The sequence below is a fragment of the Euleptes europaea genome, chromosome 11 (genome assembly GCF_029931775.1).
Source record: "Euleptes europaea isolate rEulEur1 chromosome 11, rEulEur1.hap1, whole genome shotgun sequence".
Taxonomy (NCBI): Eukaryota; Metazoa; Chordata; class Lepidosauria; order Squamata; family Sphaerodactylidae; genus Euleptes; species Euleptes europaea.
In genome coordinates, this window is record NC_079322.1 from 64,061,395 (window position 1) to 64,079,475 (window position 18,081).

Consider the following 18,081-nt stretch of genomic DNA (forward strand, 5'->3'; position numbering starts at 1 on the left):
GCATCCATACTCCTTTATCAAAGCCATTCACCATTGTCCTTTTGGTCACACTGGTTGTGATTGGTAGCAGATGTGTTTGCTTTGACTCTGCTCTGCCTTGCATAAGAGGAAAGCAGAGGATGGGGAAAGCAACTGGGTAAAAAGCAAAAGGGCTAAGTTCATATCTTCCTGTTAATTCCTCCACACACACACACACACACATACCCACACACTGCAGAACAAATCCAAATCAATGTCTCAGGTGTTGCCTACCTAAAAGGGAAACAAATACTTGGGAGCACCAGATTTGGAAATCACATAATTTGGTTTGGCCCATAGTGAGTGCTAGATTGCCCTGACCTGGATGGCCCAGGCTAGCCTGATCTCATCAGATCTCAGAAGCTCAGCAGGGTCGGCCTTGGTTAGTACTTGGATGGGAGATCTCCAAGGAATACCAGGGTCGCTATGCAGAGGAAGGCAATGGCAAACCCTACCTCTGAACATCTCTTGCCCTGAAAGCCCTACTGAGTTGCCATAAGTCAGCTGTGACTTGACGGCACTTTACACACACAAGGGCTAAATTGGGGCACATTCACGGAGTGCACTATTACACTAAACTAGAAACAAGAAAACAGAGCTTAGAGACCCAGGCCTCTTCCTTGCTTTGATGTCCACAAATCGCCTCTCGGGATTCTCTTGTGTGATGTTGCCTGCCCGGAATAGAAAAAGGTAGCCATGGATTACCAGCATCTTTCTGCTTTTTAATGCAGCGCTCGAAACCACATCAGACACTGTTCTAACACTCTTAAAAAGTCCTGTCAAACAGGGGGACCTTGTAAAGTCCTCCCCTGGGTCTGATTCCAGGATCCAACAAGGTTTTAAGAAAGAATAATTGTTCTAAGCTAGCCTGTTGTTCTGCTTTTACAAGCTTGAGTCTCCACCTCTTCTCAGCACTCGGAGTTTTAAGCTCTGAGTTTTGCAGGCAATGAGCAGCCTATACCGCTCTTCAGTTCCTTTGTGCAGACTTCCCCCATGGACTTTCTGCAACCTGATCCAGGGCCTGCTACGTGCTTTTCCTGGGAGGGCTGCCAGCCAGCTTACAATATATCCCCAGGGAATGATATCTTAACAGTGCCCTCAGAATTGTTGTACGCATTCAGTCTCACATCTACAGAGGCTTATATTTATACTTGTGCGTAACTTCCAGGTTTTTTATCTCTCTTTTACTATACACTCACGTGTATATGTAGTTTTAACCTGTGGAAGAACTTCTGGATTCACATCCAGATTCTTTGTAGGTGGGATCTGGTGGCGGGGGACAACGACATTTTTTTTATTAATCTGTTTTCTTTATTCTTAAAATGTAATCACATTTTTGAGAGCTGGTGTGGTGTAATGGTTAAGAGCAGCTGGATTCCTCGCTCCATCACATGAAGCCTGCTGGGTGACCTTGGGCCAGTCACAGTTCTCTCAGAGCTCTCTCAGCCCATGTGGAGGCAGGCAATGGCAAACCACCTCTGAACGTCTCTTGCCTTGAAAACCCTACAGGGTTGCCATAAGTCAGCTGTGACTTGATGGCACGCGCACACACACAATCACATTTGTAGTAAGTTCGTGGTGGCTCCAGGAAGGCTCATTGCTGCTTAGTTCTGCTGCTGTACAGCTAGGGTTGCCAGCTCCGAGTTGGGACCTGGAGATTTTTGGGGCAGACCCTAGGGGTTTGGGGAGGGGAAGGACTTCGAGAGCCAGCATGGTGTAGTGGTTAAGAGCGGAGGTTTGGAGCAATGGAGTCTGATCTGGAGAACTGGGTTTGATTCCCCACTCCTCCACAAGAGCGGCAGACACTAATCTGGTGAACTGGATTTGTTTCCCCACTCCTACATATGAAGTCAGCTGGGTGACCTTGGGCTAGTCACAGCTCTCGTAGAGCTCTCTCAGCCCCACCTACCTCACAGGGTGTCTGTTGTGGGGAGGGGAAGGGAAGGTGATTCCTTAAGTAGTAGAGAAAGTCGGCATATAAAAACCAACTCTCCTCCTCCTCCTCCTTAGAACCCAATTGCCAAAGTGGCCATTTTCTCCAGGTGAACTGATCTCTATCGTCTGGAGATCAATTGTAATAGCAGGAGATCTCCAGCTAGCGCCTGGAGGTTGGCAACCCTATGTACAGCCCTTTCTCAATTCTAAAGATTTGCTGTTGCCACAGTGCTTGCTGGGATCTTTTACATTGGAAAAGACTCATGATTGTCAAGTTAAGGATGGTGCTTTCCCACTACTGCCCTTGCACAAGTTAAGGATGGTGCTTTTCCACTACTGCCCTTGTAACTACTGCCCTTGCACAAGAGTGGCTACAAGCGTGGCTTTCTCCAATATCAAAATAGTTCCATTTAGCATATCTAACACTACCTGTTTTTAGAAGCGCTGCAGGGCCGCTCAGCTGACAGCTTTATCATGGTTAAGCAATTCGGCGTGCACCTAAGCTCCTTCCTTGCTGAGTTTAACTACTACCCATGTAATAGTTTGCCATGCTAATCATGGCCAAGGCTAATCAGGGTGAACCCAGGCTCTGTAACCAGTTTGAAGCCACCGTTTTAAGCATTAAGTGAAGCAGCATCAGGACTCCGGCACTGATATATTGTTTATTAACAGCCCAGTGGCTTCACTAACCGCAGATGGGAGACATAGCTGGATTATTGCTAGGGGACTCGGTCCAGAGTGGAACGTTGTCCCACCCCCATGTATATTAAATTATATGCAGCCATTTAATTAACAAGATGAGCAAATGCACAAGAGATTTTAAAATGGAACGTCAGCCAAATTGGTGCTAAGTAGTTCTTCAGGTTTTTATGTCCTCTTTCCGAGAAAAGGATGATCAACTGATGGCCGAGGTCTCGTTCCTTCTTGCCGGTCTTCTGTCTAAGAATATTAGACAAGGTTTAATGATGACAGGTGATTTGCGTAATCTGAAGTACAGTTTGTTCAGTCTTGTCTGTCTGCCCATCTTAATATTGCAAGGCATTTGAGAAGAGCTGGCAAGTGACTTTTTTGCCTGCAATCTCCGTTGAATGTCATGCTCTTTTATTTAATACAGATTTGTTAATTGGGCCTTTGGTTTCTTCAGTGCTGGTTTCCGTAGTGTTAAGTGAGTGTCTATATCCATTGCTGTGATTACTAGGCTTTATGAGCTTGTAAAATTTAAAGCAGAGCTAGGGGGAAAATTCTGCTGACCTTTTCAGTAGTTAGCAATAGCCTATAAGGGTTTTTGGTAATCTCATTTTGCAGCAAACTGTTTATTAGTGGAAATCGCTGAATCACTCTGCTTATTATTTTGCTGTTCCAGCCTACTTCTGTTTTTAATTCATTGTCTTCCCCCAATGTACTCCAAACCTCCCTGGCTGTGTATCTTGCACTCCTGTGGCTTTAACAACAATAATAAAATGCTGGAGTTCCCCCTCAGAACCAGCGTGGTGTAGTGGTTAAGAGCGGTGGTTTGGAGCAGTGGATTCTGATCTGGAGAATCGGGTTCGATTCCCTACTCCTCCACATGAGCGGCAGAGGCTAATCTGGGGGACTGGTTTCCCCAGTCCTACACATGAAGCCAGCTGGGTGACCTTGGGCAAGTTGCAGCTCTGTTAGAGCTCTCTCAGCCCCACCTACCTCACAGGGTGGCTGTTGTGGGGAGGGGAAGGGAAGGTGATTGTAAGCCGGTTCGAGTCTCCCTTAAGTGGTAGAGGAAGTCGGCATATAAAAACCAACTCCTCTTCCTCCTCCCCCACCAGACTTCAATTGGAGTGCAATCTTGGACATTATTCTATTTGCAGTCATGATTCCTAAAACAATGCTATCAAACTAGTATCAATTGATAACTGTCGCTGTGTTAGAAATGCCAGTAAGAGCTGAAGCCCCTCCCCGCCGCCCTGAATCTGGTTACAAGAAAGTTTAAGAAGCTGTGGACTTTGTTTCAAATGACAAGACTCTAGGGATCAGTTACAAGTAAGGTCGCAAATCTCCACTTGGGGCTTGGAGATCTCCCGGAATTACAACTGATCTCTGGCTACACGGATCAGTTCCCCTGGAGAAAATGGTAGTTTCAGAGGGTGGGCTTATATGGTATCGCACCTCTGCTGAACTACCTCTCCTTCCCAAACTCCACCTTTCCCAAGCTCTGCCCCCAAATCTCCAGCAATTTCCCAGCCCGGAGTCAACAGCAATCAGGGTTTTAGGCCAGATTTCTAAAGTTGGAGAAGGGAGGCAATCAATTTCATTGAACTTAAGTAGTTTCTGGAACAAATGCCTACTGATATGGACATGTGGTTATGAATCTACACATGAACACATGAAGTTGCCTTATACTGAATCAGACCCTTGGTCCATCAAAGTCAGCACTGTGTACTCAGACTGGCAGCAGCTCGCCAGGGTCTCAGGCAGAGGTCTTTCCCATCACCTATTTGCCTAGTCCCTTAACTGGAGATGCCGGGGATTGAACCTGGGACCTTCTACATGCCAAGCAGATGCTCTACCACTGAGCTACAGCCCTTCCCCTAGAATGTGATTCCTCCTTGTTTGCAAAGGGACTGGCATTGAGTTTAATAGAGCCCTTTACTCCTTTTCTACCTCCCCTCTGTGTCCCTCAGCATGCTGAGCTGTAACTGAGAACAGTTGTCCCATATAGAGTTCTGGTATACCCATCCAGAGTGTGAACCCCCCACATGCACCCCCATGCAAATGGTTCCAAGTCTGCCATTCCCAGTTACTGTCAGTGTGTTGCCATGCCTTCTGAGGGTGGGGTGCAGGGGTTTTTCAAGTCTTGAAGTACTTTGTCATTTGGAACATACAGAGCTATTACGGTGTGAAGGTAAATTCAAGTTTAGGCATTTTGGACATCTGTTATTCCATGTTTAGTTGGAGTGGTTGGATTCCCTTTATGACTAATAATACGACACTTGGTCTGTGGCATATTTGGAATCCACTCAGTTTAATACATAATTTAATACATAGCCTGATTTTGGACAATGGTAATTGTTATAACACTGCTTTATTTGTGTGTTTGAATGAGAAATTATTCGAGGGATGGCAGTCCTCCCTTCATGCTTGTGGCCAATTAGTACTCCATTTGGCCAAGGGACCAGTTATGGATCCATAATACATCTTGTACTGTGAGAAGAAGAGGCTGTGGGTCATTCTTCTCACCATCTAGTTATTCCCCAGGATTCCTGTCACTTACTGATTTGCACTGGGTTGAATCCATCTGACGTTTCCACTCAATATTGGCCAATTTCCCTCCTTATTACAGCTCCTCTCTCACATAGCTATTGTCCATGCAGGTCCCCTGATCCTCCGCATGCCCATTTTGATGGTCAAAGGGGGGGGGGTATACCTTCTTCCCTTGTTCACCAGCAGAAAATCTGGTTGGATCCAACCCACTGTGAGGGAAGGAAGGGGGACCAACTGTGGTAGTTTGAATCTACTTTTGGTACTGTTCCGTCTTCAGTTAAAAAAAAGTCTTGCATCAAATGAGTGAGTTTTCTGAATATACACATTCATATTTTGTGTAAGATAGAGTGGGGAAGGGAAGTTGGTGGGGGAGAGCATTTGTTGAACATGATGGCAGAAGCCTGGGGGTTAATGCAAACACCATTTTCTGCCACTCTTCTTAATTGCATTATTAAATGCCCATCTCTCGGCACGTCATTTGAGCACTCGTTCCATTAACATCTTTGTTCATTCCCAGATGCTTCTAGTATATATATTTGCGGGCCACCATGGAACTTGAACTTTGGCAACTCAGCTTTCTAATTAATTTTAGCACTGCAGTAGCTATGGTGTGCATAATTACAGATATTACTATAATTTTCCTTTCTGTGATGAGATTATAATTAATCACATTAGGAAGTCATAACCAAAACAAGCTGTTGCTATTTACTAAATAATAATACAATCTGCGCCACTAATATTTTAAAAAATCGTATTCCAAGGGCCTCTAAGCAGGAAAAAGCTAGTTTAACTTGTTTCTCTCCCATCCCTCCACTGCCCGTTATTTCTGTTTGCTTGAGAAACACTGTGAATTTTGGTCACGTTGTGTCATTTCAGGTATATCTTGAAAGGCTTTTAACATACGCGGAGATAGATATTTGTCCAGCAAACTGGAAGAGAATTGTACTGGGTGCGATTCTACTGGCATCGAAAGTTTGGGATGACCAGGCTGTGTGGAATGTGGACTACTGTCAGATCCTGAAAGATATCACCGTTGAGGACATGTGAGTTTGCTCCTTGGTCTTAATTTTAATATCTGATGAGAGAAAATACCCTATAGATGTGGGTTTTCTGGGCAAACATCTCAAATCTGTTTCTGCATCTCAATCTGCCTCAGCTGTGATCTGGTGCCAGAAGGCAGATTATTATTTATTACTATTTCAAAGCATTTCTGTCCTGCATTTTCCATCTTGCACACGGAGATCTCCAAGGTGTCCAACTGTATACTAAAAATCCAGTAACATCAAACATTGAACAGCAAATATTGTTAACAAAACACAAAAATAATAAAACGACAGAGATGAGAACAAATCACTGAATAAGCCAATGACTAAAGTTAGGTCCAAGGAATGCTGAAGTCGCCATGTTTTGACCTGACACCTAAAGGTGGACAAGGAAGGTGAAAGGTTGGGTCATCGTGACCAATTCAGGGTGTTTTGCAAGTTGCATAGGTGAGATAGATGGAGTCCAAGCAGGAAGCTTGGCAAAATATTCTTCCCCTACCTCTGTGAATGAACATCACTATTGAACAAGTGACTGCCCTGCATTGTCTTTGATATATAACAAGAGTTGCCAGATTTGCACCTCTTGGGTTACTTCAGTCAAGTCATGCAAATACACTAGCACAGCACTGGTTGTGGTTGCTGGGGTAAGACCTAGAACGAGGGACCAGAGAGATTAAACTAGTTCCATCCTATCTATTGGTCAATTTTATTTTATTTATCCCTTCCTTTCCTTGAGAAGCTCAGGGCCACGTTTGTAGTTCCTTTCTCATTTTGTCCTCACAACAGACATATGAGGAATGTTATGTGGACAGCACGGGACCAACCCGGGTCTCCTGGTGAGGTTCACGGTTGATTGGGTATTGAATCCAGGTCTCCCAGATCCTACTCCAGCACTCTGACACTGTGCTGATTTGTGGGTATTTGAACCGTGAATCGTATCTAAAAGTGTCTTTGAGGCCTTGCAGGCCAACTCATCAAGGTTTCTTGACTCTGGCCTCAGAGAGTGCTTTTTGCCAGCATGGCAATGACCTTCCAGGGTTGTGTGGTGCCTGTGAGAATCTTATGACGTGTGGTGTAGTGATTAAGAGTGGTGGACTCTAATCTGGAGAACCAGGTTTGACTCCCCACTCCTACACTTGAGTGGCAGACTCTAACCTGATGAACTGGGTTGGTTTCCCCACTCCTTCATATGAAGCCATCTGGGTGACCTTGGGCTAGTCACAGTCCTCTCCAAACTCTCTCAGCCCCACCTACCTCACAAAATGTCTGTTGTGGGGAGGGGAAGGGCTTGTAACCGTAAGCTGGTTTGAGACTCCTTTTGGAGAGAAAATGAGAGTATAAAAACCAACTCTTCTTCTTCCCGTGAAGTTTGTTCATATCAACCTGAAATAAATTACTGCTTTCCATGGCAAGAGTACGAGGACAGGGTTTAAAATGCGTTGTCTTTGTTTTGCAGGAATGAGTTGGAGCGCCAGTTTCTGGAATTATTGCAATTCAATATCAATGTTCCCTCCAGTGTTTATGCCAAGTATTATTTTGACTTGCGGTCCCTGGCAGAAGCAAACAACCTCAGCTTTCCACTGGAGCCCCTCAGCAGGGATAGGGCGTATAAACTTGAGGTGAGATCCTCTTCTTTCCATTGCACCAACATTACCTCCTTTGATTGAAAGATGATCCTGAAAGTTATTGGTTGATATGCATCCATCTCTGCTCCCTTAAAGAAGGTCAGGTTTGGCCTACTCGGCTGTGATGCCACCAGTTATTCCCTGTTCCACAAGCCACAGTATACTTGAACGCAAATGGAGATGCCTTATTCTGAATCAGACCCTTGGTCCATCAAGTTTGGTATTGTCTACTCAGACTGGCAGCAGCCGTCCAGGGATTCTGCTAGAGGTCTTTCATATCCCCTACTGCCTGATCCTTTTAGCTGGAGATGCCAGGGGTTGAACCTGGGACCTTCTGCATGCCAAGCACATGCACTACCACTGAGCCACAGCCCTTCTCACAGTAGACCATGCCTATGCCATAATCAGACCTGCCTCTCCCATGCTGCTCTACTGCTGCTCTCCTCCTCCTGTCTCAGTAGAGTCAAGTCAGAACCACACCCAAACTCCGATGGCTGCATATGTAGCATTGTGCCATATCGCTGCGTTCTTTCTGTGCACTCAGGATTATACATGTGGCCCAGTTTCTAGAAAGTCTGGCATTCAATAACAATAATATTGCCTCCATAATATTCCCGGCACCTTCTGGGCCTGGCAGCCCCTCTCCATTCATCTTGCCTTGCTCTGTGGCTTCAAAAATGTATAGATAGAATTTAGCCTGACCTACTTCACAGACAGTTGTTAGGATAAAGTAGGATAAGGATTGTACATTACCCTGAGCTTCTCCATAGAAAGGCAAGATAGAAATGTGATAAACGTGCAAGTATGATTTGTAATTTTCTCATCCCAGAATGTATCTGTTTTCATGGCACAGAATTTAACCTCATCTTCAGGGTTAGCCATTGCTGTCCCTCTTCCCCTACAAATTACCAGATAGCCACTTCTTACTATACTTTCCAGCTCACAGTCTTCTTAACCGCAAACACTGATGATAAGCACTCAACATGTTGTCCCCTCCAAGTTTCTCTGTTAACATCACTCTCTGCAGCCTGTGCATTAAGATGAAACTAGTGAAGATGGTTCCTTTGCTGCTTCAACAGAAGTTTAAGGCTACAGTGTTTTTCATTGTGTTAACCTGAAAAGTCTTGTGATCTAGCACAGACAGTCCTGAACACATGAAGCTGCCTTCTGTTGAATCAGACCCTTGGTCCATCAAAGTCAATTTCAATTTATTACGGTGATTGACCAGCAAATGGTCCATCAAAGTCAGTATTGTCTACTCAGACCGGCAGCGGCTCTCCAGGGTCTCAGGCTGAGGTCTTTCACATCCCCTACTTGCCTAGTCCCTTTAACTGGAGATGCCGGTGATTGAACATGGGACCTTCTGCATGCCAAGCAGATGCTCTACCACTGAGCCACGGCCCCTCCCCTCTTTAGCCTGGGGTGAGAAGCAGTGCACCATTGAGAAGCAGTGCATCTTTTGCCTTCTGCTCTGGACCAGATGTCACAGCTGGTTGTGTTGCATGCCTAGAGTACAAAAACAGTGTGGTGGGGCAGGGCAACGGTGGGATGTCTTCAGTTGGCTGCCTCTCAGGTTGTGTAGCCCTGGCATCTAAAGAATGGAGAATGTATGTTTCTGGTCTGCAGTTTCCCCCCCCCCCCACTACTTGCATGTATCTGACCATTCTCTCCTGGCCCCTCCACCCCACCCTGCAGGCCATCTCCCGCTTGTGTGAAGACAAATATAAGGACTTCAGGAAATCAGCAAAGAAACGGTCGGTCAGTTCGGACAATCTGACTCTAGTTAGATGGTCTCCTGCTATCATCTCCTAACAGTGAAGTCTGGGATTATGCCTCCAAAAGTACTGTTTCTATCATCAACTTTGGGCAGGAGGGAGTGGGGTGTTTTTATTCATTTTGGGTCTTTTTGCCTCCTTGGGTTTTTTTTCCCTCCCTTATTTTTAAAACTGCCTTTACAGTGCCTCCCTCTTGGTGTAGCACACGAGAAATTAAACTTGGGACTTGGAGAGAACCATCAGGATAATCAGCAGGGACTCTCTAAGAAGATTGCGTTTGTTAGTTGCTAATAGAGAGTCCTTTTTGTGGAGAGAAAAACCAACACACTTGGAAGAGGAGAAGAGTGGGGCGCGGGGCTCGAGAGCAGAAACGGACAAGTGTGTGCCATTAAAAAAAAAACAACCTTCTTCGGAAACAATGGCATGAAAATGAAATCCACAAGATAAGCCTGCAAGAGAGCTTTTGGCGGCCGAGGGAGGAATTGGAAGTGCTTCACGTTCTCTCTGGTATCTTCTATCGGTGTTTCCCCCCCCCCCCCTTCTGGGTTTTGCATTCCTCTTTGCTGTTTGCCTGGGTTTGGTTTCCCTGCTTTTGCAAGGCCGCAAGTATGAAGGTGGTATCTACACTAGCACAAATCTGACAGCATTTTGTTATTTTCTTCCCCTCTACACGGCACTTTTTCTCTTCATAAGCTGTTTTATTAGCATTTCTGACCATTGTCGTTATGCATATTTTGTTTCTCATTTTCCTGTTTTTGGGGAGGGGTGTTTTTGAAAACCAGATCTAACTTGATTTATAGTGCTGAACCAAAAGTATACGAGATCAGGTGATCGTAATTTCATGATTTTCGTTTTAATTTATAGCAGCCAGTGTCCCTGGTGCTTCCTTGTTAGCTGCATCATGAAGACTGACTGCGTTATAGTGTATGTGGCTGCATGTGCCTTCCTACATTCTTTTGGGATAGTTTATTTTTCCTTACTATAAAGTTATGATTGTTAGAAGGATTCAGATAACAGTGAAACTTGGGCTGAGGAGGTGAAATTTGCATGGGATGTGGTCATCCTTTCTGCAAGTTTTTCTTAGCATTTAGAAATTCGGCGGACTGTTAAAACGAGAGAACTCGAGATCTCCCTTTCGTGTGGCCCAGACAGTTGATTTCCTTCACTTCCTGGTTCAATGTTGCAAGCAATAGCCTCAAGTTTTTTATATGTTTACTTTAAATGGAAACCAATCTGTTTGTATAAAATAGAAAAAAAATGTAAAAAAAAAGTTTTTGGTTCTAGTGAAAAACGGTCCATGAAATAAGAAAAATCTATATTAATTTTACCAAGTGTTTGTCACAGGCTGGATTTCAAAAATTAAAAAAAATATATATGTTTTACAAAATTGCATTTTACAACGTAGGTGCTTATAGAAATTTAAACAAAATGCAAACTGTGAAGAAAGTTTGATTGTTGATGGATTATATTGTGCTTTTTTGTTGCTGTTACTTGTTCCCGCCATTGTGTTCCTCAATGGGATGGATAAGAGGAATCCCCTTTTAGCAAATTGCATTATTGCTGTAGGAATTCTTGTGCTCCGTACAAGGATGTAGAGATTATTTTGCACATTTCAGAAAGACGCAGGTGTATTATACTGGCGGGGCGGGAATCAGCAGTACTTTTCATGGTCTTGGAATTCCATGACTTCTCTCTCTAGTGGAAGAAATGATCAAAACTCACCTGGTTTGGACTCGGTTTCCCCCTCTCCCCTCCACTACTTGAGAGAATCATACAAAGCACATTCCACTGGCAGTATCTCTGCATAAGTCTCCTACCCCCCGCAGCTGTTCTGTTATACATGCTCCCCTATTAGGGGGCTTGCTCAGGAGAAGTTTCCAGCAGTATGCTCGGGCTACTCTCTTAACATCAACGAGAGTTCTCGCGGGACATGCGCCCATCCCACATTCCTTTACATGTTCTCATTGAGCCTTAAAACCTCATTTTTTTATATTGTTTACTTGACTCAAGTTTTCAACAAAACCCTTTCTCCCCCCACATGCACATCCATGCAGCTCTAAATTACGGGGAGCCGGGAGGGCTTTCTCTGCTGCTGATCCTTTCAGTCAGAGGTCAGGAACCAAAGAAGAGAGAAGCTTGTGAGCGGAAACTTTCCTTTCGGTGTTCGCTGCAGAGTTCTCGCTGCCAAAGAAGCCAGCCATTTTAATGCTAAACAGCTGGTTTTCTCTTCGGCGGGGAACTGCCATGTTAAGCTCTCAGTTGTCGCTGGTCAGCACATGTTCCTTCTTGGGATCCGACTCGAGGTTGGCTTAGGCATGCTGGTCTAGAGAGCTGATGGGAACCACTGGAGACTGTGTCACCTATAGCAGCAGCTGCCAGGTGGTTCTGGGGGGAGAGAAGAAAGTACACTTATTTTCTCTGGTCTGTTTCCCCATGCTTCTGGAACACAGTGCCCAATCAAGAGGGATGTGAGCTGTCCTTTCAGACATGCCCCAGATGTGTTTAGGACCAGAGCATTTGAGCCTTTTTTTCAACATGACTGTGTCCCTGATTATGCTGTTTGCCTTAAAAGAAGTTAAGGCACTGGTGATGCTGGAGTATGAATATCCAAGCGGTTTTCTACTAGCTTTCTTATTTTTCTACATGACATGAAGAGTTTGCCCTACATATATTCCCTGATCTTTCACATAGGTTAGTTCTTAATTTTTTTTATTGTTGTTGTGCCAATACATCAAAACTCTGATTTTTATCATGCTGGTGTTTTGATTCTCTCCCCCCTTCCTTCTTTTCTCTTTTCCTATACAGAATATTTAAAAAAAAGAAAAAGAGAGCCTTTACAATAATAGGGTAAAAAGGATGTTTTTTTAAAAGAAATAGAATTGAATTATATTTACTCCCAGATATAATGATTTCACAGTGAGTTGTTTTATCAACAGTCTGAAGAATACTCGTTGGGTTTGCTGTCTAGCAAAAACATTGTGCAGTTCGGGGTGGGGGAGGGTATGGCGGAGGAAGAAGTTTGCATTATGTAAAGTTCTCGATGCATCTACTATGATTTTTTGTGAAGTTTATTAAACAACTTTAAAGATTGTATAGTCTATTTATTGTATGTATGTACATACAGTCTGATACTTAAAATTTCAAGTGGATTCCGTAAAACCTGGCTCAGTCTTGTTTAGACTCTTGGATATCGTTTTAGCCTTGTGCACTGGACTCTACCTCTGTATAGGAGAATTTTCCATATTCTTCAATTAGTACTGATTCTCTGTGATTTAACTTGGTTATGTTTTCTTGCACTAAAAATTAAAAAAAAAAGAAATCTGCTGTTAAATGTGGGGTTTTCTCTTTGTTTGTTTTTTTGTTTTGCATTGTATTTATGCATTTCTTAATTTATCTCCCATTTTCCTCCCCAAAGGGGACCCAAAGCATCATTATCCCTTTCTCTGTTTTCCTGCAACAATAATCTTGCGAGGTAGGTTAAGCTGAGAGAATGTAGCCCAAGCTCACCTTGCAAACTTCCATGGTAGAGTGGGGATTCAAACCTGGGTCTCTCGGAACCACTATGCCATACTGAGTCTGTCTCTCTCTCCCCATGTATAAATGACTTTATCTGTCCTTCTAAAGGGAAAGTTAGTCCCTTGAGCAAGTACCGGTGATGTCATATCTCAACTTTTACTAGGCAGACTATGTTTACGGGGTGGTTTTGCCATTGCTTCCCCAGTCATCTACACTTTACCCCCAGCAAGCTGGGTACTCATTTTACCGACCTCGGAAGGATGGAAAGCTGAGTCAACCCTGAGCCGGCTATCTTCCGTCGGGATAGAACTCAGGTCGTGAACAGAGCTTGAAGGACTGCAGTACTGCAGCTTTACCACTCTGTGCCACGGGGCTCCATATCTAACCTTCTGCCTAATATATTTTTATCCCGCCTGTCTTTCAAGGAGCTCAGACAACGTTCATGGTTCTCCCCTTCTGCATTTTATTCTCACAACAACCCTGTGAGGTAAGTTAGGCTGGCCCTAGGATGCTCAATTTTTTTCATGGATGAGTGGAGTCTCCCAGATCCTAGCCTTACCGTTCTAACTGTTGCACCACGCTAGACATTAATTGTTAGATGTGTAGTTCTCTAAACTTCTCCTGGTAGGTTCTTGTAGGTTATCCTGGCTGTGTAACCGTGGTCTTGGTATTTTCTTTCCTGATGTTTCGCCCGCAGCTGTGGCAGGCATCTTCAGAGGAGTAACACTGAAGGACAGTGTCTCTCAGTGTCAAGTGTGTAGGAAGAGTAATACATAGTCAGAAAGGGGTTTGAGCTGAATCATTGTCCTGCAAAAAGTAACAAAGGTAATGTGCTAACTATTGTCAAACCCCTTTCTGACTATATATTACTCTTCCTACACACTTGACACTGAGAGACACTGTCCTTCAGTGTTACTCCTCTGAAGATGCCTGCCACAGCTGCAGGCGAAACGTCAGGAAAGAAAATACCAAGACCACGGTTACACAGCCAGGATAACCTACAAGAACCAATGAACTTTGACCGTGAAAGCCTTTGACAATATTTCTCCTGGTAGATCTGCTTTGGTTTCCTTAAGTGCACAAAAACAAACAAAACCTCTGATCTATTCAAGTGGATTAAAGGTGACTCACAGTACCATCTTAAGCAGAGTAACTTTGCTTAGGACGGCACGGTCAGTACAAGGACAAAACTGAATATCTCAAATTGAATCCACAGTAAACTCAGTGTGATCTAATGAGCCAGCTTTCCACAGGGATATAACTATGGGAAATGATTCTAGGGGTTCCCAGCCCATTTTCAAAAGAGAGGTTGATAGGAAGGTGGTACCAGGGCTGTAGCTTGGGGGCGGGAGGGCAGCCCCTGCCCCTGTGGCATGCAAAGAGGGTGGCTGAACCGCCTCTCCTACAGGAGGAGCGGGCTGGGTAGGAGAGGCAGTTCTGCCGCCCTCTTTGCATGCCACAGGGACCTGATTAAGGACCAGGCCGCAGCTGTTTCATGGTGAGAGGGAAAGGCACTCATCTTAGAGTCACTGTCTTCTATTGCCACCTCTCCAGTGGATGCTTTGGGAGTTAGATGGGACTGTAGCCAAGGTGCCATTGTCCTTTTATCCATCAAGTGAGATAAAATGACAATGACACCTTTTTCTACCTTGCCTTTAGAAATAGCAGCATGCTTATTCTATTGAAATACCTTGCGGCTGCTCTGCTGCTTTTGAAAGGAGGGCATCTTTAGGGTGGATCTTTAGGGTCCTGTTTGTTGGAAGGAATGTTTGTTGGAAGGGATCTTTGGGGTCCTGTTGGAAGGAATGGACTGAGCAGTGTTGCTTAATGCTAGCGTAGACTTTGGAGTCTTGAGAGGGCAGGAGAGAGTAAAGGGCTTGATAGGGTGCTCTATGACCTTTCCTTTCTCCACCCCTGCTGCTGTCCCTTTGTTACCCAGAATGTTACCCAGACTCAGCTCTGCTTTCACTATTGTGGTTCTGTGGCCCTGTTCCTTTGTGCCGTGTGAGGGTTATTGAGTGGGAAGATACAAGCTGTGGCACTGCCATGCAAGATGTGGTTCTCTTGCCACAGAAAGGGGAAGTGTCGCTCCCCCCCCCCCAGAGCTTGAGTCTCAGTAAGAAACACAACCTGTCAACGAAGTAAATCACGTTTCCATGCTGAGATTTACCCAAGCATAATCTCAAGCATGCCGCTATAAAGTCGGCTGCCCAGCACTGCAAGTAAGCAACACCATTTTTATCGGGATCGCGGTGCCCCTCCTCCATTCTCCTTCCTTTGGTCTCCATGCCCTAATTGAAATTTATCCTCTGTTCAACCAGGTCTGCTCTTCTTGCCAGTTTTCGTGGCCGTCTTGCCACTATCTCTGTCTCCAGTGGATTCAAACAAAACAAAACACTCTGGTCATTCAGGAACTGTGAATAAACAGTTTGAGCTTTGTTGTTTTTTTAGCACCGTCGCTGGAGAAACTCAAGAAACGTCTTAAAGGACTCTTCATTTTAACTCTGCTGTGCTTGGCCTCTGCGTTCAACCTGTTCAGTTGACATAGGTGCTGATGCCCACCTTCTAAATAAGGAATGTTTTGCCAATGTTGTAATGTGTTAGGCCTTCCTGATCTGCCTGTTCTGTGCGGAAATATATGTAGAGTTGAACTGAACTGGAATTTAAGTATTTCTCAAATACCTTTTGATTCAATAGTATGTCATTTCAGGTTTTGTAAATATTTTTTGTCATTCCGTGATTAAGTCTCAACAATACCTCTATGCCTTTTTCCCACTGTCCTGGTTAGTGAAATATGCCCAGATGTTGGATACGCATGGCATGACAAGGTGGAGGATCTTCGTTTTCATAAAGGCTTCTGTTTCTACCTCCACATCAAAATGTTCATAGAGTTTCAGAGGTCTTGGCTTGATCTCCCCGAAATGCCGCTTTTCCATGTGAAAGGGAACATTCACACCCACAATCTTTCACTTGAAATCTAAAGTGGAACAGTTCAGCAGGAAGAAGAAGAGTTGGTTTTTATATCCCGATTTTCTCTACCGAAATTCTCAAAATGGCTTACGATCACATTCCCTTCCTCTCTCCACAACAGACACCTTGTGAGGTAGGTGGGGCTGAGAGAGTTTGGAGAGATCTGTGACTAGCCCAGGGTCACCCAGCAGGCTTCATGTGGAGGAGTGGGGACTCAAACCTGGTTCTCCAGATTACAGTCCGCTGCTCCTAACCACTACACCCCGCTGGGGTGTTAGTAGCTTGTTTCTCAGTGCTACACACTGCTAAAGCTGGCTGGATTACTATGTCTCTGTTCCATCTGGATGATTCATGATGCCAATAATCATACAGCCAGAATTTTGCCGCCTTTTCCAGATGTTTGTATTTTGGATTCTGGTAATTTGAATGAAAAACATGAATCTGCCCTTACACTGGTTTAAGACCTTTGGTCCATCAAATGCAGTTGTGTTTACTCTGCTTTCCAAGGATTCAGATAAGGCCTCTTTCCCAACACCTGCTAACAGAGATCAGTTAACTGGAAATGACGGGACCTTCTGCACGTATGAGCCACATTCAATGGTTTAATGGGAGAAAGGGTTAGATTCAACTTTCTGATCGATAAGTTGGGGTCAGTTGATACATTCAGCAGAATCAAATAGTAAAGTATATCCTGGTCTATACCATTACTGGCCGCAAGTGGGAGATCGCATTATGTGAAACTCCCTGCAAACAGAAAGCCTAGCAAGAAGAAAGCCTCATTCTAGCTGTTTAGGCCTCACCAAGTGCTGAGGCCCTGTGGCGCAGAGTGTTAAGCTGCAGTATTGCAGTCAAAAGCTCTGCTCACGACCTGAGTTCGATCCCGACAGAAGTCGGTTTCAGGTAGCCGGCTCAAGGTTGACTCATCCTTCCATCCTTCCGAGGTTGGTCAAATGAGTACCCAGCTTGCTGGGGGCAAAGGGAAGATGACTGGGGAAGGCACTGGCAAACCACCCCGCAAACAAAGTCTGCCTAGAGAACGTCGGGATGTGACGTCTCCCCATGGGTCAGGAATGACCTGGTGCTTGCACAGGGGACCTTTACCTTTTTAAGTGCTGAGGAGGATTTTGCCACAGTTGGAAAGAAGTGGGAAATGAACAGGTTTTATCTTCGCTGCTTGGGGGAATCCTATAGACCAAAGCTTCTTAAACTGAGGGTCACGACCCCATATGGGGTCGTGTAACAATGCAGAGGTCGCGAAAAATTTGGCAACAGTAAAAAGAATTGTTTTAAAATAAATTTATTTATGATTTTTTAATCAGCAAATGTTTTGTATACCTATTTTATATACCTGGAGTCACGTAAAAATTTCTCAGGCAAAAAGGGGTTGCGAGTGGAAAAAGTTTAAGAAGCCCTGCTATAGACAACTAGCTTACACTGTAGTTAAACATACACACAGCTTGACTAAGGTATCAGTAAGCGGTTGATAGGATGGGGAGGGGCCGTGGCTCCGTGGTAGAGCCTCTGCTTGGCATGCAGAAGGTCCCAGGTTCAATCCCAGGCATCTCCAGTTAAAGGGACCAGGCAATTAGGTGATGTGAAAGACCCCTGCCTGAGACCCTGGAGAGCCGCTGCCGGTCTGAGTAGACAATACTGACTTTGATGGACCAAGGGTCTGATTCAGTATAAGGCAGCCGCATGTGTCCATGTGACTCACCCATAGTTTTCATTGGCTTTGCTTCTACTTGCTTATTCCTAGGTATTGCCCCTTCAGGCTTCCAAGCTCCCTACCCTCATCTCCAGAGACCCACCCCACTGCAGACAAAACAAGCCTTGAAATTGGACTGACAGGCTTCTGGTGCCTTGTAGGGGAAAAGGCGGTTAGTAAAATGGTGACCATTCCAAGGGTTGCAACATGGGTCAAGGCTTGTTATGTTACTAGAACTCCTGTGGGTTTCAGTGAGT

At 44.7% G+C, this 18,081-nt stretch overlaps 1 protein-coding gene across 2 annotated transcripts in view; it reads left to right on the plus strand.

Moving 5' to 3' along the window:
• The window catches only part of CCNY (cyclin Y), a 107,261-nt gene extending 97,508 nt beyond the window's left edge, over window positions 1-9,753 (plus strand). For both annotated transcript variants that reach the window (XM_056857474.1, XM_056857475.1), the window contains exons 8-10: window positions 6,067-6,233; window positions 7,690-7,852; window positions 9,554-9,753. In XM_056857474.1, the coding sequence (XP_056713452.1) occupies window positions 6,067-6,233; window positions 7,690-7,852; window positions 9,554-9,670 (447 nt within the window). In that variant the 3' untranslated portion in view covers window positions 9,671-9,753. The remainder of the gene's footprint in view (window positions 1-6,066; window positions 6,234-7,689; window positions 7,853-9,553) is intronic.
• Window positions 9,754-18,081: the final 8,328 nt, after the last annotated feature.